We start from the raw sequence: 27,708 nt of genomic DNA, 5'->3' as shown, positions 1-27,708 counted from the left end.
GTTGAAGCGTTATCTTTGCTAATATTAAACATGCCTGGATTACTGACGCCAAGACCCTTTGGTTACTAATTTACTGTGGTGTAATACACATACATGAACAATTTGATCATTTTGGTCAGAGGAACAATTTGTACAAAATGTACAGATGTAGAGACTGTTTAACTAACAGGCTCCCTACCTGTCGCAGGCTTGATTTTGAAACTGTTATGTCTCCTTGTCGTTAATTGTCAGATTTAATTGTTTATTTGTTTGTATTATTTTGGTTATTATGCAGTACTTAAGCACTTCCTCTATGAACCGCTCATTAAGGTAGACAACAATATAAATAAAATCTAATCAAAAACTGCAGACACTGTTATGAGCAGCTGCTATCAGTGTTGTGTTATAATGCATACTTTTTTTTCTACGCTTTGATACATTTTGTTATCGGTCTTGCTCTTCTGTACATAGGAGCACAGCAGAACATCACCCTATTGAGATGTTCCTCTCATTCGTCACCTGTTTGTAGAAGTTGCACTGCAGTCTGGGGAAGCAGCAAATGACTGTGAAGCATTAGGACACTCAAACATCTGTGACGAGAGCTCATTAATCACCATCTCAGAAACAGAAATGACTTCGCCCCACATGGAAACAAAACAAAGGGGGATTTGTCACTGCGTATAAAAAATCCGGCTCTAGTCTTCAAAATTGTTATAATGAGAAAAGGCGAAGAAGAGGCAACAAGAAATATAAAAGCCTATCTGTCTGTATGCATTCGTGTCAGGCATGAGTGATTCGAGTGGTGCAGAATTTGATCGGAGCGTAACATCGCTCAGGCCTTCACAACTTATCTGTTCCTATAAGCCCTGGTGATACGCGCAGCTCAAGGATAGAAGAAGGAAACATTTTTCAATGCAAATGACACAGCCCAGGGCAGAACACAGCCCAAAGTAGAAGCAGGCAGAATGCAAATTTCACTCCTCCATCTGTTACTATTCCCCTCAGCTCCGGTGCCAGGGCAGTGCTGGCTGCCACTGAGTTACCTGTTTGCCCCCTGGTCTCTCCCTGGTGCAGCACTTCTTTTTAACTGCACCCACGTTGTGTTGACCATACTGATACCAGGGCCCTGAACGAGCAGCTACCGCTCAATCTGACAAATGAGGCAGCAGTGTCTGAGCCCTGTATGCCCGGACAAGCCTCACGCTAATAAGTCTGGTCGCTGAAGGTATTTAGATGACAACTTTTATACTATTTGTTGATGAATGTTTGTCTTTGATGTAGTAACCTTTGATTTGAGCTTCCACAGCACACCACACTGAGGTGAGGGGGTCGACAATGTGCTCTCTCTCAGCCACATTCAATGAGTTTCTTCGGAAAGACAAAAGTGCAGAGTTCAGCCGGGCGCCAAACAGGTGAAAAGGTGGAAAACAAACAAACACAAAAGTCCAATAAAAAGCGATGTGCTCGGTGGTGAGAGCTACTGTGTGCACATTAAAAATATAGTTACGCCTCACCGTCATGGCGGCTGGTCCTCAACTTTTCATGACTTGGTTTGTGTATAGGATACTTAAGATCCTTTTTAGGTTTTCCCCAAATCTTTAAAAACAAGTTACTATTTTTGCCATTCATGCGTTTTAAAAGTTAATTATGAAACTTTAAAAGCATAGAAGAGCATCACCTTGTGACATCTGCAGGTAGAACGCCGCATGTTGAACTCTTAAGAAGGAGACCGATGCAGGATTGCTTAAACATTAATAAAGAAAGAAAAACAAGTAGAAACAACAACATAACTAGTTAAAAGCTCAAAAAGGGATTTCAAGCCTAACAACAACTGGTGTCATGGCACGGCTAAGAAAAGCAAATATTTCCGCAACAACAATCACAAAGTAAACATGGCAATATTCTGAAACTGCTGACAGATGAGTGGGACGTGCTGACAGTCTTAACACCTTGATGGTGGAAAAGTGCTATTGATAGCTCTTCTTTAAAAGGCACACTATTGACTGAAGCTAAAGGAAATGTGCACTCAGCAGAAAGCTCCCAGCGTGAGAAATTGCTGCAACCCCAGAGGTGGCACACATTACACTGCACATTATGAGGCACACACACACACACACACACACATGGGATATGCACGTACCCACACCTGTGCACAAATATGGGCTCTTTTCAGCACAGGAAACCCCATAGGAATACAGAACCCGAAGTGTAACATTGGCTCCCTGAGCACACTTCCTCAAAGCCAGGTGTGGGCCTCTCCGTAATCATCGCTACTCCATCAATGCGCACGCCTCACGTACCGCGAGCACCAAACAGCCGCTCACAAGATGCAAACCGAAGTGGAGAGATCTGAAAGCTTCTGATTTCACACACAAAATGTTTCAGCAGAATGCTCCAGCACCTGTCTAATCAAGTCCTCTGCAGATGTGAACCGTTGAGTGCGAATAGTTTATGAAGTTTTGAACTATGGATGAAGGAAAAGTGCACTCAGCTCACAGGCCTTAGTTTAAAACCCAGTCAAAGTACAGTATTTTCTGAACTATACGTTGCTCTGGAGTATAAGTCGCACAAGCCAAACAATGCATAATGAAGAAGAAAAAACATATGTAAGTCACTCCGGAGTATAAGTCGGTGCTTGTGCACCGTTGTCAAGCCTCTCCCGGCAGCACGGTGTTCAAGCACCCATTTGTGAACTTGTTTCTCTAGCTGTGGCCATCTAGCTTTCAGCCGACGAAGAGCTTTTTAGTCTTCTTCATTGCAGTAAGAATAACTCACTCCAAACTTTCTGCCACTCGATAACTGTTTGTTTTCAGTGGTACAGGAGTAGCAGATTGGTGTACTGTTTATTTATTTATGTATTTATTTATTTATATAATTATTTTCAGTTCTTTAGTTAGTAATAAAAAAAAATTAGGTCGCACCTGAGTATAAGTCGCACCCCGAGCCAAACTATGAAAAAAGGGCGACTTCTAGTCCGTAAAATACGGTACTCTGATGTAAGTCCAATGATAAAGGTCATAACAGTTTAGTGCACGTATACCAAAATTTATTGCTTATAATATAATTGATGTGCAAATTAAGCACAATTGAATGCACCCTGACTTGCAATTTCCCATATTTGTCAATTAAACATTAATTGAAAAGACAAATCTCAGCCCTATATTCAAGTATCTGTTCCCTTTTGATGATATGGTTCTTTGTGCTAAAGGTTTAATATAATCCTCTATGTTTTACAATACAGAAAACATATCACACGTTTGTCCAAATTAAAATTCAAAATACACACAAAAACACAATCTGCGAAACCAGTCTGAAATTTATTGGCTACAAAATGATTTTTTTGGATTGTTTTTTCCACTTGTCATTCCAGGTGTGACGTGCCATCTGGCGAATGTGGCACACCATCGCAGAGTCTGCTATCGATGCGCTTCATTTGGAGGAGTGTAGCATGACATTATCTCTGACATAATGACAAAACACTGACATAACACTGATGGATACTATGTGGAGATAGATTCTACATCAACATTACGGTGGGAGAGGAATTAGGAGGCAACTTACCAGCTGGGTGACTCAGTAACTGGAACATCTGTCAAAGTGAGGCAAAACAGCGGTCATTAGACAAGGCTTTCGAACAACAAAAAAACACAAGACGCACAACTTTATCATCACAATTAAAAGTAACTTTCAAAAGCTGCATGTGACTTTGCACTTTCTGACGCAGCGAGGAAGACAGTTGAGTTGTGGCTGTGGTAAACCGCAACAGTCTCTCAGTTTCACTTACATATAATATCTTTAAATCTGACTTTAAGACTAACTATTGCAGGCATTACAGGAAACCTTTTTTTTCCCCAATGTGAAAATGTTCCTGTGAATTACTGCCATTAATATTGAAAAATGTTTTTCAAACCTCTGAACCCCCACCCTAGCAGAACACATTTTCTCCAGTTCAGCTTTACCCAAATCTAGAAGCTTCTCGACTGGAGCTTACAGCCTATAGGCCAGTGTAAGCTCCAGTCCTAATTTGAAAGCCAAGATCTACAAAAGTGATCTAAACTGATCTTATTCCTTGCGTTGTTGCTGTGTTACTGTCACTTTTTTCACTTTCTTTTTCACTATATTTTTGCCTTTTTTATGTACAGTTTTTGTCCATTTTTTACTTCACTTTCATCACTTTTTGGTCACATTTTTGTGGCTATTTTGTGGCTTTTCTTGGTCACCTTTTTGCTACTTTTTTTTTTACATTTTCACCCTTGTTTTCCTCTTGTTTTCATCGCTATTTTGACACTTTTTTCAAGAAGCTTTTAGATGTGTGTAAGCCAAACTGGAGTAAATGTGATCAGTTCAGGTGGGGGTTAAATGGATATTTCAGGATTTTTGACATAGGGCCTCATTTCCTTGTTATCCAGAGTGTTGCTGATTTCTGGAGATATATATTTTTAATTCATGCAGTCCTTATATTTAAAGATTTTACTGGTGCTAGGCTAGTGCTAGGCTAGCGCATGTCTATGGTAACTAGAAGCCTGCGCAGTGCACCTGAGGCAAATCACTTGTAACACCAGACTACCGATATAAATGTCTGTGTTGACTGAATAATGTTTGAAATATAACCATTTTGCATTTAAAAGAACTTATGTTTGAGCAGCATCAGCTTCCTGGTTGTGATCGGATCTACAGTAGTTTGTTTACCTGCGGCCGGCATTACTACACGTGGAGCTTTCTACAAATCAGATATGGCAACGTTTGGAGGACTACCTGATGATTTTGAAGAGGTTTTAAATGCAGGCTTCTAGAAACCATGGACATGCACTAGCCTAGCAGCACTAAACTCTTCAAATATAAGGACTGCATGAATTAAAAAAATATATATATCTCCAGAAATCAACAACACTCTGGATAACTAGGAAATGAGGCATGTCAACAATCCTGAAAAAATCTGATACTTACGGATAGAATGATAGAAGCATTATTTTTAATATGGTTTTCTGAAAACTAAAACCAAATTGCATCGTAAACAAGATTTTTTTTTGTATTCCTTTTGGAAATTGAAAAAAAAATGCTAATAATAATACAAGATCTCAAGTAAGACTAAATATTGTGCAGTGAAACTAAAATATCATATCAGGAAAAGTAATAATGTGTGATGGTACCGTGTAATACAATCATTTCAGTGACACACACAGACCAAGCGGGCAGTGCTTTTATGCCACTGGATCTTTCACTAATGCATTTTTATTCATTTAGAGTCATGTGCAGCAGCTTTTTAAAGCACTGACGACAGCCAAGGTACAACGTCAGGGAAGGGCTGTAGAGCGGTATAATAGGTTTCAGAAGGTAGATATAAATATCTCAAAGGACCCTTATTTAATTGTTGAGGCCAAATAAAACACAGTTGTTGAATCGCTGCTGTATTTGCCAACACTGAGGGTACAAGGAAAGTGCTGCTAAACAAATGCCATGATCGATTTTTTTCTCAGAGAACCACTATATAAACTAATGTCATCTGGTGAGAGAGGGCCCCAACTCCCCGCGCTGTTACTGAGCTGCCCCCAGTTACATAACAGACCTCCACTACATGCTATTATCAACACCCAGGATCCCCGCACACGTCTCCACGCAGCCCACTTAACGGATTAGCACGCTCGGACTTGGTGGAAAAAGCTATTTAATTAAGCGCTAATCACTTCACTTTGCTCAACATTAGGCCCTATAGCTCTACCTTGGTCTGCCAGTTTAGCGAAATTAGCCGAGTGCCTGATATATCACGGTTAAATATCTCCCATATATCTAAGCAGTCTGGAAGGGCAGAGATAACTGTGTTTCGCTTCTTAAGGTGATAATTAGGTCATGTTCAGCAGAGGATTAAACACTGATGCAACTACACTCGACCATGTTTACAGTAGTTAATCGAAATCAATCTCCCGTCTTTAATACTGTTGATTAAAAAAAATGTAATTGCTCACATTAATTGCTATAATGTATCTATTCTCAAATATCAGAAAAAGACTATTTGATTTTCAATGGGGACAATTATAAAATCACTAAGGCTGGAGAGTGTCCTTTGCTAACAATGAAATATCGTCGCTCAGTGGGATCAGGTGTCTACAATCAGCTGAAATGCATGTGATTTTTGTTTTAATATCATATATTCATTCATTCAGTGCTTCTGGGTGAGTTGAAAATGTGCAGTTAGCTGAATCAGGACACATAAATTGCAAACTTAATTGCAATTGTAAACAAAAACAAAAAGAAAGACAAAATTATTGTAAGCATACTCTAAATTCTACAACATAACATTGTGTGACCTAAAATAAAATTGTCACACTAAAAAGGTTGTTACCTCCAGCTTCTTCTTAAATCCAAAATGTCTTATGCACTGAATAGATGAGTCAAAATGTCTGTCAATGTATAGCTCTGTCAGCCCTGCAACTGCCTGCCCAATAAAAGCGGTCACAATAAAATCGTAAACGAGTTCGGAGTTTAAATGCGCTGATTGTGAACAAACTCCTTTGCCGTGTGAAATAAGGAAACGAAAAGTAATGACACGAATGTTTAAAATAAAAGTAGATTATGCAAGTTCCTGTCTTACAAGGAACTGGCATAGAGAATGTTTTTCATGTTTTTTAGTTGGGATTGCTTTTTCAGACTTTATTTCAGTCATTTGCATTTAGAGATAGACAACTATAGCAGGAGTATACTACAGCTATATGAGGGAAAGTTATTCTGATTAGCATTGTGCATAGTGTCGTGAAGTCAGAGGCAGTGAGTGCACATGCAGGGCCAGGAATAGGCCGAAAACATTCAGGATGAAAACAGTTCTTTGCCTTGCCTTTGCACAGCAACCAAAGAAGTCAATATAATCTATCATTTACCACAGTTTGAGAACCATCCACATAGGACATTCACATTTCTGACAGAGGTCTGCGCACAATAGGTCATTACCTGAATCCGGAATGGGTGCTACATCTGGCACTGGCGCCCCCTCCTGTCCCGCGGGAGGTACGGCTACGCAAGCATCTTGGATCTCATTCTGCGCGCGTGTTTGTGAGTCGCACTCTGACGTCTCATTATTTTCCATTTTAGATGAAGGCTGGGTCTCCGCCGCATCGGCTTTGCGGTTCTCCGTGGGGTCCTGCTCATCGGCGCTGTCGTCAAACACAAACTCTTCGCCCTGCTCTTCATCCTCCTCCTCCTCCTCTCCGTCGTCTTCCTTCTGGGGCTGTTCAGACATCACAGTCGACATGATCACTGCAAGAGAGATACCATCAGGTTTAAATAGACATGTCTTTTTTTGAAATGTCAGTTATATCAGCCAGAATGACAAAATGATTGATACAGTATTACCATAGGAACACATTTTGCCCCAGAAAAGATAAGAGACTTTGTTCTTTTTTTTTGCACAGCCCTGATATTATATAAATCATATTCTAAAGTACAGCAGCTTTGACAGGATTTGATGTACAGGGATATATTTTTTAATATACCTCTATTACCTCAGCTATTAACCTCTTAACCCCCACCACAACAGTGCATTGCTTCTTGGGGAAAAATAAACACGTCAAAGGGCGATAAAAGTGAGACGAAAAGGAGGATAAAAAGGACAAAAAAAAACATTTAAAAAGTGACTCAAACGTACAGAAAAGTGACAAGATTATTATTTATTTATTTCAATTTTTTTTTTTTTTTTTTTTTTTTTTTATATCTTATTTATTTTACTTTTTTATTATTATTATTTTCTCTTTTTTATTATTATTATTATTATTATTAGGCCCGAGCGGCCTGGCAGGGCTCGGGCCTATTGTAATTGTACGGCAGTGCGCGGAGCGCACTGAAGAAAGACGTGCGCGTAGCGCACGTCCCGAAAAGAGCGCGCAGCGCTCAAGAAACAGAGCGCGGAGCGCTCCCCATGCATTAGACAGTAATAGGGGGGACCCCGGCACCACGCCCTGTCCGGTGAAATAGGCGTGTGCCGCGAAAGCGGCACATTTGTAACTGCTCGTGTGAAAAAAGGTGAAAAATCCAGGCAAGGCGCAACACTGACAAGAAAGTAGTCGATGACGAGCGCAACGCGCTCGTCATCGACCATGGCCACTTCCCAATGCCCAAAACACTACTAGAGTGACTCAGGGCATTAAGGCCTATCCAATGATATAGGTGTTTGCCGCGAAAGCGGCATATTTGTTGTTGCTCGCACAAAAATCTGAAAAAAAAACGCATTAAGAAATATTGACAAAGAAGTGGTAAAATACGAGCGCAACGCGCTCGTATTTGACAATGAACCTTACGGGTGGGTTACTGGACGTGAGACCTTTCCGACGATATAAATATGGGCCGCCGGAGGCGGCGCTATATTGTTATTGTAAGAGTTTTTCTTTTTCTTATTATTATTATTATTATTATTTTTCCTCTCCCCCAGAAATCCACTTTCCCACCGACGAAAAGTCCTGAATTTTTGCCCAAAATTCAATTTGGTGAAAAGAAAAAACTTCACATCTCCAAATTTAAAAAATTCAAAAAAATGGCGCGTCAGCGCCCCCTGGAAAAACGGCGTTAACATTGCGGCCTATGGCCAGACCCCCCAAAATCCCGAAAACCCCGAAAATTTTAGTTCGTCGTAGACGAAAAAAATTCGGCACAGTGATTGGTCGCATGAAGCCAGAAAAAAAAACATATTACGCGGTTGCTAGGCAACCATCTGTATGGCGGCCATATTGGCCAGAAGAGCGACCTGGCGCCGAAGGCGCCTTTTCGTGTCCTCGCATTTGAACGAACTCGTCCTAGGGCGTTGAACGCAGCGACTCCTCGGTCGCTCCAGATCATCTACACATGTGGGGCATTAAAAGTTATTAAAAACTTTCTAATAGGATTTCCGGTTTTGTCATGGCAACGCCATGAATTTGGCGTTCATTTTTGGCGTTCGCCGTCGCCTTCGAAGAGTCATAACTCGCACATACTTTGGCCGATTTTAGTGAAACTTGAATCGTTGGTCGAGTCGTCGGCCCCGGATGTTTTGATATAGGAATTTTGAAAATGGGCGCTATAGCGCCCCCTGCAGAGCACCGAATAAAAATTAATGGGGAAAAAAAGTAAACTTTGTCGTAGACAAATAAAATTTGGCACAAACATCCGTCACGTGACCTCGATCAAAAAGTAAATTATGACTACGCCCATTTTCCCACCGTGTTGCCATGGCAACGACCCGAAATAAAGTTTGGCGTAGCCAAACCAAAATTGGTACACACCTTCGTCGTGACGTTCCGAACGAAAAAGTACATTACGTGGTTGCTAGGCAACCCACACAAAGTCGGCCATTTTGGGAAATATCGCGTGATCTGGCGCCGAAGGCGCATTTCTTGCCTTTGCTCTTTTATAAACTCGACCGAGGGTGGCAGCGATTTCAAAACCACGTAGGGCGCGGCAGCGCCCCCCGGTTGTTGCGGTGGCGTGCGACGGCGTGCGCCAACCGGCCAACGCTGCTCGCGAGGGCCTCTAAATGCCGCTTGCGGCTTTAATTATTATTATTATTATTATTATTATTATTATTATTATTATTATTATTATTAGGCCCGAGCGGCCTGGCAGGGCTCGGGCCTATTGTAATTGTACGGCAGTGCGCGGAGCGCACTGAAGAAAGACGTGCGCGTAGCGCACGTCCCGAAAAGAGCGCGCAGCGCTCAAGAAACAGAGCGCGGAGCGTTCCCCATGCATTAGACAGTAATGGGAGGGACTCCCGGCACCACGCCCTGTCCGGTGAAATAGGCGTGTGCCGCGAAAGCGGCACATTTGTAACTGCTCGTGTGAAAAAAGGTGAAAAATCCAGTGAAGGCGCAACATTGACAAGAAAGTAGTCGATGACGAGCGCAACGCGCTCGTCATCGACCATGGCCACTCCCCAATGCCCAAAACACTACTAGAGTGACTCAGGGCATTAAGGCCTATCCAATTATATAGGTGTTTGCCGCGAAAGCGGCATATTTGTTGTTGCTCGCACAAAAATCTGAAAAAAAAACGCATTAAGAAATATTGACAAAGAAGTGGTAAAATACGAGCGCAACGCGCTCGTATTTGACAATGAACCTTACGGGTGGGTTACTGGACGTGAGACCTTTCCGACGATATAAATATGGGCCGCCGGAGGCGGCGCTATATTGTTATTGTAAGGGTTTTTCTTATTATTATTATTATTATTATTATTTTTTTTCTTCTCCCCCCCCGGAGGCCGTTTCGGCCACTTCCCACTGATGAAAAGTCCTGAATTTTTGCCCAAAATTCAATTAGGTGAAAAAAAAAACTTTCACATCTCCAAATTTTAAAAATTCAAAAAAATGGCGCGTCAGCGCCCCCTGGAAAAACGACGTTAACATTGCGGCCTATGGCCAGACCCCCCAAAATCCCGAAAACCCAGCAAATTTTAGTTTGTCGTAGACGGAAAAAATTCGGCACAGTGATTGGTCGCGTGAAGCCAAAAAAAAAAAGATATTACGCGGTTGCTAGGCAACCAACGATACGGCGGCCATATTGGCCAGAAGAGCAACGTGGCGCCGAAGGCGCCTTTTCATGCCCTCGCATTTGAATGAACTCGTCCTAGGGCGTTGAACGCAGCGACTCCCCGGTCGCTCCAGATCATCTACACATGTGGGGCATTAAAAGTTATTAAAAACTTTCTAATAGGATTTCCGGTTTTGTCATGGCAACGCCATGAATTTGGCGTTCGTTTTTGGCGTTCGCCGTCGCCTTCGAAGAGTCATAACTCGCACAAACTTTGGCCGATTTTAGTGAAACTTGAATCGTTGGTCGAGTCGTCGGCCCCGGATGTTTTGATATGGGAATTTTGAAAATGGGCGCGATAGCGCCCCCTGCAGAGCACCGAATAAAAATGAATGGAGAAAAAAAGTAAAATTTGTCGTAGACAAATAAAATTTGGCACAGACATCCGTCACGTGACCCCGATCAAAAAGTAAATTATGGCCACGCCCATTTTCCCACCGTGTTGCCATGGCAATGACCCGATATCAAGTTTGGCGCAGCCAAACCAAAATTGGTACACACCTTCGTCATGACTTTACGAACAAAAAAGTACATTACGTGGTTGCTAGGCAACCCACACAAAGTCGGCCATTTTGGGAAATATCGCGTGATCTGGCGCCGAAGGCGCCATTTCATGCCCTCGCATTTGAACGAACTCGTCCTAGGGCGTTTAACGCAGTGACTCCCCGGTTGCTCCAGATCATCTACACATGTGGGGCATTAAAAGTTATTAAAAACTTTCTAATAGGATTTCCGGTTTTGTCATGGCAACGCCATGAATTTGGCGTTCGTTTTTGGCGTTCGCCGTCGCCTTCGAAGAGTCATAACTCGCACAAACTTTGGCCGATTTTAGTGTAACTTGAATCGTTGGTCGAGTCGTCGGCCCCGGATGTTTTGATATGGGAATTTTGAAAATGGGCGCAATAGCGCCCCCTGCAGAGCACCGAATAAAAATGAATGGGGAAAAAAAGTAAACTTTGTCGTAGACAAATAAAATTTGGCACAGACGTCCGTCACGTGACCACGATCAAAAAATAAATTATGGCCACGCCCATTTTCCCACCGTGTTGCCATGGCAACGACCCGAAATAAAGTTTGGCGTAGCCAAACCAAAATTGGTACACACCTTCGTCATGACTGTCCGAACAAAAAAGTACATTACGTGGTTGCTAGGCAACCCACACAAAGTCGGCCATTTTGGGAAACATCGCGTGATCTGGCGCCGAAGGCGCATTTCTTGCCTTTGCTCTTTTATAAACTCGACCGAGGGTGGCAGGGACGGCATAACCACGTAGGGCGCGGCAGCGCCCCCCGGTTATTGCGGTGGCGTGCGACGGCGTGCGCCAACCGGCCAACGCTGCTCGCGAGGGCCTCTAAATGCCGCTTGCGGCTTTAATTATTATTATTATTATTATTATTATTATTTTTATTTTATTTTTCTCTCTCTTTTTTTCTTCTCTTCTATTCATCTGTCATCTGTTGTTATAAACTCAAATCTTTGATTTTAGTAGTGGTGGTGGTGGTGATGCTGGTGTGGATGGTGGTACTGGTGGTAGTGGTAGTGATAGTGATGGTGGTGGTTATGGTTGTGCGACAGCGGCGTTTGGGTACGGAAGGTGGCGGTGGTGGTGATAGTAGTTGTGGTGTTTGTATTTGACAGTGGCACTAATGGTACGAATTGTAGCTTAAAATAGTCTACTGGCTTATGCCATACCTCATGTGTGTTGTTTTGTCTCTCTTTTCTTTTTCTGTTTTTTTTTTTTCTTTTTATTTTCTTTAAATGTATTGTGTCCTCTCTGCACATCTGTAAAATATGCACTTTTTGCAATTAAAAAAAAAAAAAAAAAAAGAAAAGAAAAGTGACAAGAACGGAACACAGAGAGCCACAGAACAGCAACAAGAAAGTGACAAAAAAGTGACAAAAAATGCAACAACAAAAAAAAGTGGCCAGAACGCAACACAAAAGAGGACCAAAAAAGTAACAAAAAAGGCGATGAAAAAAAAATAAAAGTGTTCACAACACAGAGCAACAACACCAGGAAAAAGATCCATTTAGGCTGTAAGAAGAAGTAGAACCGCACTGGAGAACATGCACTCGGTTAAGGCGTGGGTTACGAGGTTAACTACACGGTTCTGTATGTTCCTACATGTTTGTGTCCACAGTCTGCAGCTGAAGGCAACACAGGATCTGTCCGTCTTTACTGGGAGTAACTGGGAGCCGCTGTTTCAGTGCCTGCGCGGACCTGAAGGCTTTGTTTTAGGGGTCGTCCGAGTCAGGCCAATATATGGGTATTTTACAATATTGGCGAGCGACTGATGTAATGCCGATAAAAGGCCGGTATCTCTAGAGGTGACAGAGACTTCCCCTAAGTTTTTGCACTAGAAAGAGCTCAGTCAGAGCCTTGAAATGAGCCCTCCAACAAGGTCGTAGGCCTCAGGGCAGCTGAGAAATATAGCGGTGAAAATCTGTCTCAAGTTTGTACACCTCGGAGGTATTTATATATTTTATGTTACAGACTTTTGCTTATAGTTTCAGAACCATAAGAAATAGAGACTTGCAGATTTTAGTTTTGGAATCTACGTAGTAGCTCCCTCTGAAGTGCCTACAAACATGAATGTCCTGAATAAATCCGCCCTGTGCCCCTAATAAAGCAGCCCCTGCAGTCAGAGCACTAATGGATTTTACAGTTCAGAAACATCATACACAGGATTATAGACAGGACATTATAAAAAATGAACATTAACCCCCGCCTTAACCGATTGCTTTTTCTCTAGTTCAGCTTTACCCAAATCTAAAGGTTTCTTGGCTTGGGAGCTATAGGCCAGTGTAATGTCTCATTTGAAAGATGTACAAAACAGATCTAAACGGATCGTTTTCCTCACTGTGTTGTCGTCACTTTTTTGGCCGTTTTTTGTCAATTTTTTGCTGCTCCTTTGTGGCTTTTGTTGCGTTTTTGTCCCCTTTTCCATCACTTTTTTGTCTTTTTTTCCCCCGCTTTTTGTCACTTTTTTATGTTTTTTTTATTTTTTGCATTTTCTGCCTTGTTTTCGTCTCGAAGCTTTTAGATTTGGGCACAGCCAAACTGGAGAAAATGTGTTTGGTTCAGGCGAGGGTTAAGGGGTCAATTTCCAAACCTGCTTGCACACACCTAAACTGTACATGTTCTGGAACTTTGACCGAAAGTATTTCAAAAACCCGCCTTGTCTTAAAATAGCCAGCTTTTGAAGGAGAAAACATCCTCTTTGAAGCTCACGAAAGGCCAAGTATCTCCATCTATTTCTCTGGAATGCACTTATGTGTTTAGTAACACACCAAAGCAGGTTGAAGATGGCAGCTTGTACAATTATAATGATTTCTGGTATTGAACACCCATGAATGCAACAGTTGTAGCTGGTATAACAAGGCTTAGAGGAGAACGAGATTTATAAGGAATGTGGTGAACAAGGTCATTAGTTTTTAGCAGTTCGCATCCCCTGGTCAGAAGCAAAACTTAACTCCAGCAGGCAGCCACACAGTTGTGCCACACATGCTAATCAGTTTGAGCGAAGCAAACAAAAAACAACAATTTACAACGCAAATGCAAGAGCAAGGTACTGTGCGTTCACGGAAACAATCACAAAGGTGGTAAAACACGGCATCCAGCGCGGCAGACTTCTGTGTAATCGACTAATTTCATAATGTCTTACTGTGCCTCATCAGCGCTCAAACAAGTGTCAGTGTGATTACCGTGTGTTTGATCATTGACAGACCACTAAGTGTTTCTACTTCCCTGCAGTGAGTTTATTGGTTTGATCCTTGATCCAGTCTTTGAGTTGAATTAGCATGTCTTCTACCATCACAGCTGTAGACAGTGTGGCGAGACTTCTGCCACAGTTGAAACCGAGCAGGAGACTAATTATTAATGCGATCAACAACTGATTCAGTCGATTTTCCCACCTTATCTGAGGAACAGTGCTGAAATAAACTTGTGTTTCGAATGTTTACTAGCTGTGCACTGAGCGCCATGGAGATCACTGACACATTTTCCTGATTGGGCAGTTTGCTGGGATCCTTTGGGAAATGACAGCATGGAGAGGCGGTGGCTGGCGGGGGAAAAAAAAGTTCACGATTCATGGGTATTGCAACATCAACGCTACAGCAACCAAGTGGTATGACCTGAAAATATAGAACCAAGACTGATTGTGACTCAAGACAGTGAAGGGCCTGGCCTGCCGTTAGCTGCAATCAATATGACATTATCAGAGCATATAAATAAAACATTACTTGCAGACTACAGTCATTTGAATGATTATGAAGTCCTGGTGACAGCATCCTCCAGCTTTTAGCCGGGTCACGTGGTTCGCTTAAAAACACAGATTTTATATGACGGGCAAAGCCAATATGAAAGGATTCCACAAACTAACAAAAAACATCACAGTCGCAGCAACACAGAGAATTGTTAATTAAATGTTTATGAACAGCAGTAGACGAGGCTCCAACACGCTGTCATAAAGCACTTAACTGCACTCGGTTTAACTGTGAGGACACAGCCTGTCTGACAAGCCTCAGCAGGTCTTAACATGTGCATCATCTGCGAAACATTGTCAGCTAATCTTAATGATTTTGAAAAGTAGAAGACACTCGAACGTATTAATATCTTATCTTTACAAATATTACACAGATTAAAAACTGGTGATCGCTGTTTTACTTTTGTTTCTTTGAAATCCAAAGATAGGCCATGCTTAGTGCTCACAGTACATCATTATTATGCGCAAGCATTCATATCAAATGGGGAGGTTCCTGATTATTTGGTGAATCATTAATTGCCATGATGGGCTTGAACATGTAAAGGAAAGAAAGTACAAGTCATTTACTGGCCCATAGCTCTCCAGTCAAGAAGCTTTAAGATCTGGGTAAACGTCAAATTGGAGAAAATGCACTTGGTTAAGGTGGGGGTGAAGAGGTTAAAGCGAGGGTATGTAGAGTGTTCAGGGCTCATGATTATAAGTGAAAAAAGCGCTTTGATGTACATTTATGAAATGTAAAATACAAGCCGATCGTTTGATAGGAAAGCTATATTATATTTTATCACAGAAATGGAAGAAAATGTGCATGCCTAAAAGTGAAGTACATTTTGTAAAGTCTTATGGCTTTTTCGCATCCATGAACCACACACAATGGTACAGTCAGCCAGGGACCACAAAGGGCCTTTTGTGAGAGGACTAAATGCAGCCTTAGAAAGCATTGTTTCAATACTTGCAGTACAGTACTGATTAGCTCACACGTCTGAGCTGTGGATGCACATGAGGGAAGGAACAGAGGAAAACATAAGGATTGAGGATTGATTATGATTTACCTATATTTTTAAATGGAGGATTGTCACAAGGATCAGATTACGAGTCAGTTTTCATTGTCACATCACCTGCTCTACTTGTAACGTGTTTCCATCATAAAATCCCCAAGATTCATGATAGCATCATTTGAGATCAGTTTTCCTTTCAGTGTTCACTTCAGACTGGGACTCAGATCAAGGCAAAGATTAACTTCCGAATCACCTCTGTTTGGATCAAAAGCACCTGTACTTTTTGCGCAAGTTTGTCAGAATAAGTATTGGGAGAGAACATCAAAATGACACCAGTCTAAGAAAACAAAGCCTCGTGAGGGGAAAATCAAGATCCCTCACTGACTGGAGATGAATCCAACTCCTACACACCCAGTCCCTGACCTACATAAAGCTCCGAGGCTCTCTTCCATGTGCCGCGTGTGGTAATGAGTGCAAGACTGTTGTGTGGAATATAAGGATCCCCCATTCTGTTCAATTTAACAGAGCAGCCATGATTTTGTACTTCAGGGTTTAGGCTTTTCCAAGTAATTACCGGTTTGCATCCTCCTGTGACTGTTGTTTGGAGTGGAGTTTTCTTGGACTTTGAAGGGGGAAAACACTTTTGGTAATTGTCCTTGAGTGGAAAACATCCATTTCTTGTTTGTGCTGAGGATTATTTTTATCTATCTCGTCAACAATTTTGATATGAGGGATTTTTGTGTGCGTATATGTACATATCTATTTTGACCCTTAACTAAAAAACAACAACACTCTCTTCATGTGTCTAATAAATGACGAAGAGCTAACCCAGGCCTCTTCAGCAGCCGTTATCACAGTGTTATGCCTGATCAATGTACTATGTTTGCCAACAGTGTTTGACTTAGGTCTGCTTTGGTCTGCAGTTTACAGCGAGTCACAAAGAATGACTGAATCATACTGGCCTAATTGTTTTTGAGAGCCGTAAAATCATTAAAGGTTAACTTGTTTCGAATATAAAACTTGGTTGAGCACATGTTGCTCTGATTTATAGAGAACAATGTCCACCCAGCCATGCAACCCAAGCAAACTTCAATGTGGGAAAAGTCCATTAATTACACACAAAAAACACCAGCAACTGCAGGGGCTTAACCCCTTAACCCCCACTTTAACCAAGCACATTTTCTCCAGGTTCACCCAAATCTAAAAGCTGGAGCCTACAGGCCAGTGTAATGTCTCACTTGAAAACTAAGACTGACAAAACTCATCTGAGCTTCTTCCTTGTTTATGTTATTCTGTTGTAGTTGCTTTGTTGTGTTTTTTTTTTTTTTAAATAAAGCTTTTGCTTTTTGCTTTTTTTGTCACTCTTTGTCGCATTTCCATTGCTGCCTTTTTTGTCATGTTTTTTTGCCGCATTTTTTTCTCATTTTCTTTGCTTTATTGTCACACTCCCAGTGCTCTTTTGTAGCATATTGGCCGCATTTCATTTTTTGTGTGTGTGTAATAAAACTGTGATCAAGCCACAAAAATGTGACCAAAACAGGTAAAAAGAGAGCAACAAAAATGTGATGAATACAAGGACACCAAAAAATCATAAAGAGGAAGAAGCTTAGATGGGTTTTATCAGTCTTAGCTTTAAGATTTGGGTAAAGCTGAACTGGAGAAAATGCACTTGGTTAAGGTGGGGGTTAAAGGGTTGAAAAGAATATTAGCGATGCAAGACTATTGAGTTATTTAACGACAACAAATAAAACCTCCACAATCCTTTGAGTCAAAATGTTCAAAAGAGGGGTCCATGCCCATTTAAAATCACGTAGTTTACACCAGACTGAATATAAAATCGTGTCTGGCGTCCACAAAGAAAACAGTTCATTCATGAGAGCAGGATTCAAGGTTACTCACCGCACTAATGACATAGTACAAGGAAGGACTTGAACCGAGCACAACTACACAACGTTTACTGAAATACCATTATCTAATCTGCTTAATCGATGTGGAGTGTAATATTGAATTGGTCTGTGTTCTTTAGCTGATAGTGTTTGTGTGCTGAGTTTAGTAACCTGTTCCAATGTGCCTCTATGGAAGTACACCCGAGATCAGCTCCACATTTTGTTTTGATTGTATATATAAGAAGCTGGTAAGTTGTCAATTGCCTTTTTACACACTCAAAAATCAAGCATTTTTCTACTTTTGTCCAATAATCGAGCATTCATCAGGTTTGTGTGGGATGACGTCTTGTATGGTATTTGCCTGGCCTGCCAAACTACATGCTTTTTCATAGATATTTCAGAGACATGCAGTCTGGGAGTGAGCTTGATCTCAACGATTTCCCGGCGGGCGTGATTGACAGACGGCATCAACCAATCAGTGCAACGCTAGATATGTCACAGCAACAAGCGGCAGGAAGGATTTCCAAAAACGTCCTTATTTATGAGGAACGCTTCGAACACTGTTTCTTGCTCCAGTTTTAGTGATTACATTTTTTTTTCAAATGATTTAAAACAGACAAAAGAGCAGAAGAAAACATCGTATCACTCGCCTCTCGGTGAGTGATTGGACCGATGTGGGTAAAGTCGTGAAATGATAGGCGGCGAGGAGCTGTCCAGACGGTTCTTCTTTTGAACAGAAAAGAGGAGTGTCTGGCAGGCCAGGCAAGCATGGTATTGGTTATTCAAACTCCTGAGTGCAAACTTTTGACAAAATTGCCTTTTATAACAAAAGCTGGAATCAAGGCTATTGAGTTTTAAAGCAAATTCAGAAACTACGGAAAGCCTTTTGGAGCACTGCCAGATTTTTCGCTCAGCAGAAGCTATAGGAGACCAATGGGAACAATCCGTGCTATAACTTAACAAATCTGCTTCTCCTTAAACCTTCGGAATCCCACATGATGCTCAAAGATGTGTGAGTCAGCCAATTTACCAGCAATATGGAGTATCTATGACTATATCAGGTGAAAAACTTTGACAGTATAAAGCCAGCAGTCAATAGCGGGATGCCCTCAGGCATTTCTAGCTTCTATGGATTGACTTCAACAAACTCTGTCAATTAATTTCTCAACGTGAGATTTTCATACCCAGAAGATGCCCAAGTCTTATGCATTTAAAATGATCCGATAAATAGTTCAAATTCCACTTTGAGATAACTGAATATGCCAACGGCCATGAACATCAAATTACACAGAAAACAAATAAGAAAAGAGGAGATGGATTTTTGAGTGTAATTCAGTGCTACTTCTTTCTTGAGACAAGCAGAAATGTATAAGTTATCGATGAGCTTGTCTGGCCTTTATGTGCCCTCATAGAACAACTTACTCCAAGCAGCAGTGACGATCGGGTGACATTATAGACAAAAGCACAGAGGCCGGAACGGACACCTCCCATCTGCCACTGAAGCTCAACACAATAGAGCAACGCACTGCGGTAAGCATGACTCAGATGTCATTCAAAAACTCCTGCGTGTAAATCCCAAATCAATGAAGATTTTACAAGATTTTACAAGGTTGTTTTATAACTTGGATTTAGGATTAAAGGGCGAAGGACACTGTTTGCTGGAACAAAAAAATCCTAATAATAGATTGACCTATCAAGTCAGAGTCTATTATAGGGTCATCATTTTTTAAAGGTTATTTCGTGGCACAGACTTCCATCTTTCCCTAATAAGCCAGTGAATATTCGGTTTCTGCAGAGATTGCCTCGGAGGACACAGTGACACTAGCTGTTCATCATGTTAGAGCCAGCCATACAGTGAGTGCTGTATCTTAAAAGGCAGGAACTCAGACACTTTGTTACACTTTTCCAATGGTGTAAGAACGACAAAATGGAAACCGTAAGAGCCAGTCATTATTGCACATTTTTTACATACTTTTGCATACTTTTTTGACAGGACTACAGTCACATATGTAGCAGAGACAGCTCATTGTTTAGAGTTTACACTTTCAAGAATAAAACAGGTTTTATCATGTGTTAAATTGTACATTAAAGTAAAGAATTATTATTATTTTGTTCAAGCTGAGGTTTTGTTTTTGAAACATTGAAAAATATTTGAATAATACTTAATAATATATTTTAGAATCAAGATCAACAAATGTTTTGTTGTTTTTTGTTGTTTGTTACAACAGCATTGCTTTGTATTTAATTACATTTATTTCCATAATGTACGTTTGGACACTATCACTGTTGCTGTTATTACTTAATATAACAAACATGAAAATGAGCCTTTATAATGCTGTTATTGCATATTGTGCTGTTACTAATTATATTGTAGCTCAAGTTTTCTGAGATCATTATTTGAATCAGCAGTGATCATATAGCATAATAGAGTGATGTTGCCTTAAGTGATGTTGTTGATGAGAAATAAAACCACAAATGAACCAGTTACACTGGTTGTCAACACAGACCTGTCTTCATAACAGTGTGTGTGCTGCAACATAGTCAGACATTATGGGAAAGTGTAATCAGATGATTTTAAAACGAAGAGAACAAGGGGTTTTGGGCAGTGGGATGATGTTAATGTGACTAAGCGCTAGATAAGCCTGAAAACTGTCTTTGTGCTAATTATCTGGACATCCCCAAAGGAATGTCCACTGTGTGTAATACTGCACACAAGTAAACATTGGGGGGGGCAGTCCATGCTATCAAATGACTAATTGTTCACAAGGCCTTGAATGTGTGCTATACAATTCCATGAGTACAAGTTTGCACTGTCAGTCAGTAGAAAAGAGGGTGGCCTTTGATAGAGAAGTCTTTGTGGCAGCTCTTCGTGCATGGATTCTTGTGCCTGCAAAGTGCTGGACTGTGACTAAGGAGGAAAAAAAATCTGATACAGTGGGTCCATGGAGTTTCCCCCAAAACGCTTTAGGAGGAGGATGGGGAGGTCCTCGGACATCCGGCGGCGAAAGCAGGGGAAACAGTGCCCTTACTCAGAATGCAAATGAGCCGGTCAGAGGTCCCGCAGCACTCCCCCTCTCTCTCCTCCCAAACTCCCCTTTCTCTTCAGGACACAGTGCAGAGGCAGCATGAAATCCATCCTGGGAGAGGCTATTGTACTCTGGGAAGCAACCGTCAAAAGTGGTGTAGTTAGGGTAGGCCAGGGCTTTGTATGGCCTTGAGAACACTGCTTCTGAAAGGCAGCCAACCATCCAGCCCAGGGTTTAGTCAACTCCACGCTGACCCACTGAAAAAAATCACTCATCCTATGGTGGTTTCTGAGACCGGCTGCTATAACACAACAGGCCTCTTAGCCCTCTGGCTGAGAGTGAGGACTCTCTCAGGCAGGCTCAGGTTTAATCGTCCATGGATGTGTGTACTCTGCCAAAGGCCCACAAGAGTATCTGCCAGCCTCATCTCTTCATCTCTCTTCCACTCTTCTCTTGGCCACAACGTCACTGTGCTTGTCATACAGAGAAAGAGGGAAAGACTGACCCCAACCTGATTCCATCCTGTCAGTGCAACATGCTAACCACTCGGACAATGGATACAGACCCGGGACGGACACAAGTGCAGGACACGAGGGCTAAGTGTGCAGTAAAGGGGACAGTTCTCACCTACTTGTCCTCAGGCTGTCCTCGAAGAAGCGTCAGGAACTCCCCGGTGACACTTTAATCCTCCCATAAACACTCCGTCCGCTTTTATCCCACCACCGGCTCCAGCCTACTCATCCTCATAGTTTCCAGCGAGGGCTGCTGCGGAGTGGCCGAACACAGATTGAATTCTCTTGTTTACTTTCCCACAAGTTCCCTCTTGCACCGTGCGCACTAAGGCTGCCCGGGATGAGGTTACTCGCCTGCTCCCTCCCCTTTATTTCAGCGTTTTGCTCTGGTTGTGTTATTCCCCTTTGATCGATCCCTGTGTCCCTCTATTTTTGCGGGTCCTTCCCCCAAAACCTGCCCCGCTCTCTTGACAGTCTTTTTTTTGCTCCCCTCCCGCCTACTAGCCTCCGGACCCCTCGCTGTTGCCCGGACAGCGGCTAAACAAGGCAAGGGATCCTCGGACGGAGCTGACCAATGGCACAGTGGCACAGTCAGGGAAGAGCCAATAGGGAGGCGAGCCAGCGGCATTTGGTCCAATCAGGGAGCACGCTTTAAAGTAGGCGGAATTAAGAGAATTAAGGATAACTTCCGTATTCGGGACCAGGCATTCTCAAGGAACTCGTTTGTTTGCATAATAAACGAATAAAGCCTAAGAAGTAGTCTAAAGGCTAAAAAGCTTATTGAATAGCCTGGGTATGACGTTTGGCCAATCTGAGCGAGATATAAAAGAAATAGTTGATTTGTAATTACCTTGTTATTAGCCTATAAAAATAGATTTGGTTATTATTATATAGCATGGCCGTGATAACATGTGTGTCCTGGTACTTTGTAGTCTATCGGCCTATATCAATTTGCATAATGTTTAAACTGTCCTAGGCCTAGATGGATGCTGAAAGTTCAGTCTTACCTCTTTTGAACCAACATGGCCTTTTCTACTTCAGCTCAGGTGTAAGATTAAGTCTACTCGTCGTGGGTGAAAGAACAGTGTCATCTGAAGGAAATGCATAATTGACCACTGTACAAACCATGACCAGAATTCATGTTTCAGCAATACATAGATTATAACACAGAGAAACTTCACAGTCAAAATAAATCACTCCATTTTACTGTCATCAAGTAAATTTATTAAAACACATTGAGCAAATACACATAATACAAATAAAAAGATGACCATTAATTGTTTCATTTATTTGCTATACAGCACAAATAACTGCTCAGAGCTTGCTTTCTGTAAATGCTAAAATAGCAGCCTCTGCCTATAAGTGAACCGTTAAAAACGCTTCACGTGCTGTGCATTGACTGCAACAAAGGTGCCTTTACCAGGGTCTTTTGGTAGCTTTAGAAGCCACGGAATAAGCATACACATACATTGATAACACATTAGACTGAAGTCTTTTCTCACAGATATTACATTCATACTGACTTCAGTTTGATTGCATTTCATGTTTAATTCTTCTCATTGTCATCACTCCATAGGGCAAAGGACATGACATTGATGGCACATAAGTGCACACTGCAGTTCTATGGCAACATCATCCAAACATTCAACTGTTTCAGCTCTGTAGTTCTTGAAAAAGTCCGTCAAGTATTTACATTTTTTCTGAGGTTTTATCTGTTAAGCAACCTAATACATTTTCAAGTAGCAGATGGCTCCTACAGAAACAGTATCAACTAAACGGCACGGTCTAAACACTAACAAAAGAAATATATGCCTCGGTTGTTTTTACTTTGATGATACTTTAAAACCTATGAATAAGTTTAATTATGAAATGGCAAAAGCACCGCGAGACAAACATTCAATGGCATTAAAGGAAACAGACTCATTTTTGAGTGATCTAAAAAAAACAATCATTTAGCAAGGTCACACTATTGCAAATGCAATAGCAGAAATTGAGCTTTGTCAGTAAAAACCTTAAACCTGCTTATTATTTTTTCAAAAAGTAAAATATAAAAGTGTTCGCTTAGTCTTAAGTACTTAAGGAGAAGATGAAATGTACTTGGACAGTGATAATCTAACTGTCTTCATATCAGGTAAAGCCTTTTCTTTATACTGGGTCAACATTGCACTTAGTTTACAAATAGGAGATGATACATTTCAGACCATCATAATCACACAGTCTGTCATTTTAGTTTGACTTCAGACCACGGACATTAACCATAAAATATGTTCTGAGAGATATAGCCTATTGCATAGGTCAAAACATTAGAAGAAATCATGTTGTTTCAAGTTACTGTATGTGTGAATTACCAGGATCTGTGTTCCCTTTATAGGCCCGCAGTTAAACTTACCTCTATTAATATTCAAATATTGTTAAATATGCAAGTAATCAGTCATTCTGATTTCTACATTTGTTACGCTGACTGTATTTTGTATTGTTGATTTGATTAGACTGGTATGATGTCAAGGAAACAGAAGACTGCATATATTAAGTACAAAAATGTCACATGGCAAGCTTGAATAATATGTGTAGGTCACATTATCTAGCCTAACAAACGGCGGGCAACACTCCTTTTAGGGTGTCTATGGAGATTGTTCAGCTACTGCAAACTTCAAATCAGACATTGTTTTTGCAAAACACATAAATGGCTAAAGACAAGCATTAAATGGAAGTGCTAATCTATTATTTATGACTGAAGAAGTCTTAGTTTATTCACTATACATGAAACTGGCTCCGCTGGGGCACAGTTGCAGTGCACAGTGATAGGCTCATGGGCAAAAATAATATGGGCAAGATATCACAGCAAATAAATTACACCTTTGAGATGAACGCAAAAAAAATGCAATTGTAGTTTACCTTCAGTCACTCCTGAATTCTGCTGCTTCATTTACTCTTCAGCTCACTGGCACAAGCTAGCAAAAGCTAATATTGATTGACATACTGACATTGGATCCTTAAAAGATAAAAGTGCAATTGTTATAATAGATACATCTCTGCATTGATCCAAAGGTGAATGATCTCCATGTCATTAGCTTGATTATTTTCAAAGTCAGAGTTGGGTGAATTAAGAGCAGAAGAAAGAGCTCAAAGTGGCTAAAGGAGAAAGTCATCTCTGCAGACACCATCCCTGGGAGTCTGACCACTGGTCAGTGAAGTGAAGCAAGTTCAGTCTAATCCTCAATGCAGATGACATCACTGGGTTTGCTGGACTTCATGTCAGGCGTGGCCACATCTCTGAGAGACTCTAAAGACTTCTTATCAAGAAGGCTTGTAGGGGGGCCATTTGATGACACTGTAAAATATAGATGTATATTTTTAAAGTAATTACTATAAAATAATGAATTTGTTCGAGAAAATTAGTATTATTTAATAATAATGCGTTCTTATATAGCGCTTTTCCTGACGCTCATAGGGCGTAATTTATCAAGTTAGATGCTAAATAGCGAGCACAAGCTGAAAAATAAAACATGCTATTTTGTGGGGCATTTTGTCGCTAATCACCATTTGAAAATACCCGCAGCACAGTAATACCGCCTCAAATGTGACATGTCAATTAGAGAATGCTGTGTGATTAAACAATGCGTAAATAACTCTTTTGCATATACTACTAATTTTGCACATGAGAAAATGTTAGGTAAATGACCCGCAAAGTCGCTTTAGTAGTTTAAGGGCGGCAGTGGTGCAGTTGGTAGAGCGGGTCCTCTCATGATCGGAAGGTCACCCACCTCAAATCCCATCTCCTGGATGTGCACACCGCCGTGGTGTCCTTGTTGTGTCGTTGTGGCAAGACACTTCAACCACCGTGCCTCCAGTGCCTGTGTACACTGGTGTACAGTATGAATGAGAGTGTGAATGGGTGAGTGGTTCCTGATGTTCGTGGAAAAGCGCTATATAAGTTGAGACCATTTACCATTTGAGACCAATGTTAATGTAAAATAACAAATGCTGCTTGCACATTTACAACAGGTTTAAGTTTCTTACTAAATGAATGAACTGTGTGAATTGTTTATAACAACGTGCCTTGCTTCTTCTCCTTGAGTTCCGTGTCACTGATTATAGTGTCCCTTACCACTGACATATGGTCCCATGGGCATCTGGCTGTAGTTCACCATAGGCTGGCCTCCAGGTCCTCTGAACCCCCCACCGAAGCTGCTGCTGTACATCTGGGAGCAGCCGAACGCTCCCTGACCAAACGGCTGGAAAAGACACGCACAAATCAAAGATCGGTCACCCTGCCCACAATGACAAAGCACAGGCAAGATTTCTGACTCTCTTTGGGGGTTACAACACACATTACCATAGAAACCGAGAGCACACAGAAACAAGCCCCGCTAAGCTCACACCAACAGGACGGCCGCGCACTAGACAAGAATTCTCAAACTTCACACCAGTGTTGCCTACGATTTGATATCAGAGGTTCGAGCTCAGGTCTGGAAAAGCTGTTCTATCGGAGTTGCTGAGGTCCAGTTACAGACATAGAGACATTTTTTTTTCTATTTTCGAACTCGGGTAACTACAGCGCCACCAAAGTTTCCATGGGACCAATTACAAGTTGGAAGGGAGTTCTATTGAAAGTCGCACCACATAATACACCTACACATGAAACAAATCATGAGAAGGAGTATGATCAAGATTACATAAGATCTTAACATACATACATGTTAAGATCATACATGTAGAATGAAAGTGTGGCAAGCATGTAACAACGTCTATAGAGTCAGCCAATTCAATATAAAAAAGAATAGAAATAGAAAAGTTAATATACATCCAGCATCTAAACTTGTGTATTTCACATTTCAGAATCAGCTTTGGTTTACTACTACACGAGCTTCGCTGCAGTATGACAACACAATTCCTTTCCATAGAAACTCTTCAAATCAGACAGCAGCAGTAGCCTGTGCACAGTTCTGCGATCCATAAAAGCAATAAACGCATCCAGCTTGTGTTGAATCCTTTGAGACTGAAAAAGTGTAAGTAAACAACTTTGGGGAATTCTTTTCACTTGCACCTGGGGAAGCTGCTCTGTGGGGGATAGGAGAGCACCCCGCCTACACAGTGTTCTGAAGAGGCAATTTGGCAGCAGTCGTGACTACACAACACTTCAAAGCCTGCGTACCCATAGTGTTTTATTTCTGAAATTTACAGAGCACCGATTCTCAGTCTAATGAGCTTGAGTCTTTAATCCCGTTAACAATAAGCATCCTCAGTAAATGGCGGCCATTAGAGAAAGGGTCTCACAAAAATAAAAACCTCAAATCGAGTCGCAAGATAGCTGTTTCAAAGTATTTTATTACAAGTACTTCTATTTGAAATAATTAAGACTATAAAACAGAAAAACAGAAAAGTGGCGTCTATTTTAAGACTGGGCTGCAGGCTGAAATGAAAACTTAAAAGAAACCAAATACCTCTGGGTAAACATTTTTTTCACAGAAGACAGTGAACCATTCAATATTGGCTCAAATCTTTTCTCCCACTATATAAAATCAGTGACCATTTATTATATTCTAAAGTATTATGACAATATTGTTATTTTACTTTTCAAGGTCTCATATAAATAAATACATACACACCTACATACATACATACATACATAAATAAATACATACATACATAAAGATCATCACATTTAGTACATCCCGCACAGATAACAGTATTAAATCCATTTCTAGCCATACTGCCTTTATTATGCCCGATCCCGTCAGATCTCGGAAGCTAAGCAGGTCAGGGCCTGGCAGGTACTTGGATGGGAGACTGTTTGGGAACAGGAAGCCTGGGTGAATGTAGTGGGTGAATGTAGTGGGTGAATGTAGTGTGTGAGTGAGTGGTTGGTGGTGGTCGGAGGGGCCGATGGCGCTGTTTGGTTGCCTCGGTTCTACCCCAACACAGCTGTGGCTACAACAGTAGCTTACCACCATCGAGTATGGCGCAAATGAATAATGACTACAGCGTAGCGCTTTGAGAAACTTGTAATACAGGCTTGTAAAGCACAATACAAGTGTAAGCCATTATTATTATTGATCTCTGCTCCTTGGCAAGACACTTCAGCAGCCTCTTTATCAGTCTTCCCGAAAAGGAACTTAACTTTCACTGATTCACTGCGATCAAGCTTTTGCTTCGGCCTACTCCTTTTGAGCAGAATTTTAACTGCTCAAATGAACAAATAATCAAATAATGAACTACTTCTGCTTCCATTAAATTGAAAATTGTTTATATGTATATCTTTTTGTATTAAATTGCTGTATTAAACATAGACAATCATTCTAAACTCTTGACCTGAAGCTTTGACGTTGTTTCACCTTCAAGTGAAAGCTAAAATATTACCTGAAATGCTGTGTGATGTAGATAGTTTTACAAAAATAAGTCTATTTATAAGTCACTTTTGTTGCAGTTTTATCAAATTTACTGCCATATTCTGTTTAATTTCCACACATTATGCCATCGTTCCAGAATTTCTTTG

At 41.2% G+C, this 27,708-nt stretch overlaps 2 protein-coding genes across 8 annotated transcripts in view; both read right to left on the bottom strand.

The window, feature by feature from the left end:
* The window catches only part of arhgef10la (Rho guanine nucleotide exchange factor (GEF) 10-like a), a 127,523-nt gene extending 105,765 nt beyond the window's left edge, over positions 1-21,758 (bottom strand). Inside the window, exons 1-3 of one of the 4 annotated variants that reach the window (XM_079579082.1) lie at positions 21,332-21,758; positions 6,922-7,227; positions 3,541-3,568 (exon numbers count right to left, since the gene is read on the bottom strand). In XM_079579082.1, coding sequence (XP_079435208.1) covers positions 3,541-3,568; positions 6,922-7,227; position 21,332 — 335 coding nt within the window. In that variant the 5' untranslated portion in view covers positions 21,333-21,758. Of the gene's footprint in view, positions 1-3,540; positions 3,569-6,921; positions 7,228-21,327 lie in introns of all 4 variants that reach the window. The other 3 variants (XM_079579081.1, XM_079579083.1, XM_079579084.1) reach the window with 3 other exon arrangements.
* Positions 21,759-22,433: 675 nt separating this feature from the next.
* Positions 22,434-27,708, bottom strand: part of chd5 (chromodomain helicase DNA binding protein 5) — a 37,646-nt gene continuing 32,371 nt past the window's right edge. For 3 of the 4 annotated variants that reach the window (XM_079579022.1, XM_079579023.1, XM_079579025.1), the window contains exons 39-40: positions 25,321-25,447; positions 22,435-24,543 (exon numbers count right to left, since the gene is read on the bottom strand). In XM_079579022.1, the coding sequence (XP_079435148.1) occupies positions 24,422-24,543; positions 25,321-25,447 (249 nt within the window). In that variant the 3' untranslated portion in view covers positions 22,435-24,421. Of the gene's footprint in view, positions 24,544-25,320; positions 25,448-27,708 lie in introns of all 4 variants that reach the window. The other variant, XM_079579024.1, reaches the window with a different exon arrangement.

Source organism: Gobius niger (assembly GCF_951799975.1).
Source record: "Gobius niger genome assembly, chromosome: 20".
NCBI classification, from domain to species: Eukaryota; Metazoa; Chordata; class Actinopteri; order Gobiiformes; family Gobiidae; genus Gobius; species Gobius niger.
Note: the sequence above shows the minus strand (reverse complement) of the source record. Positions and strands in the feature narration are given on the sequence as shown.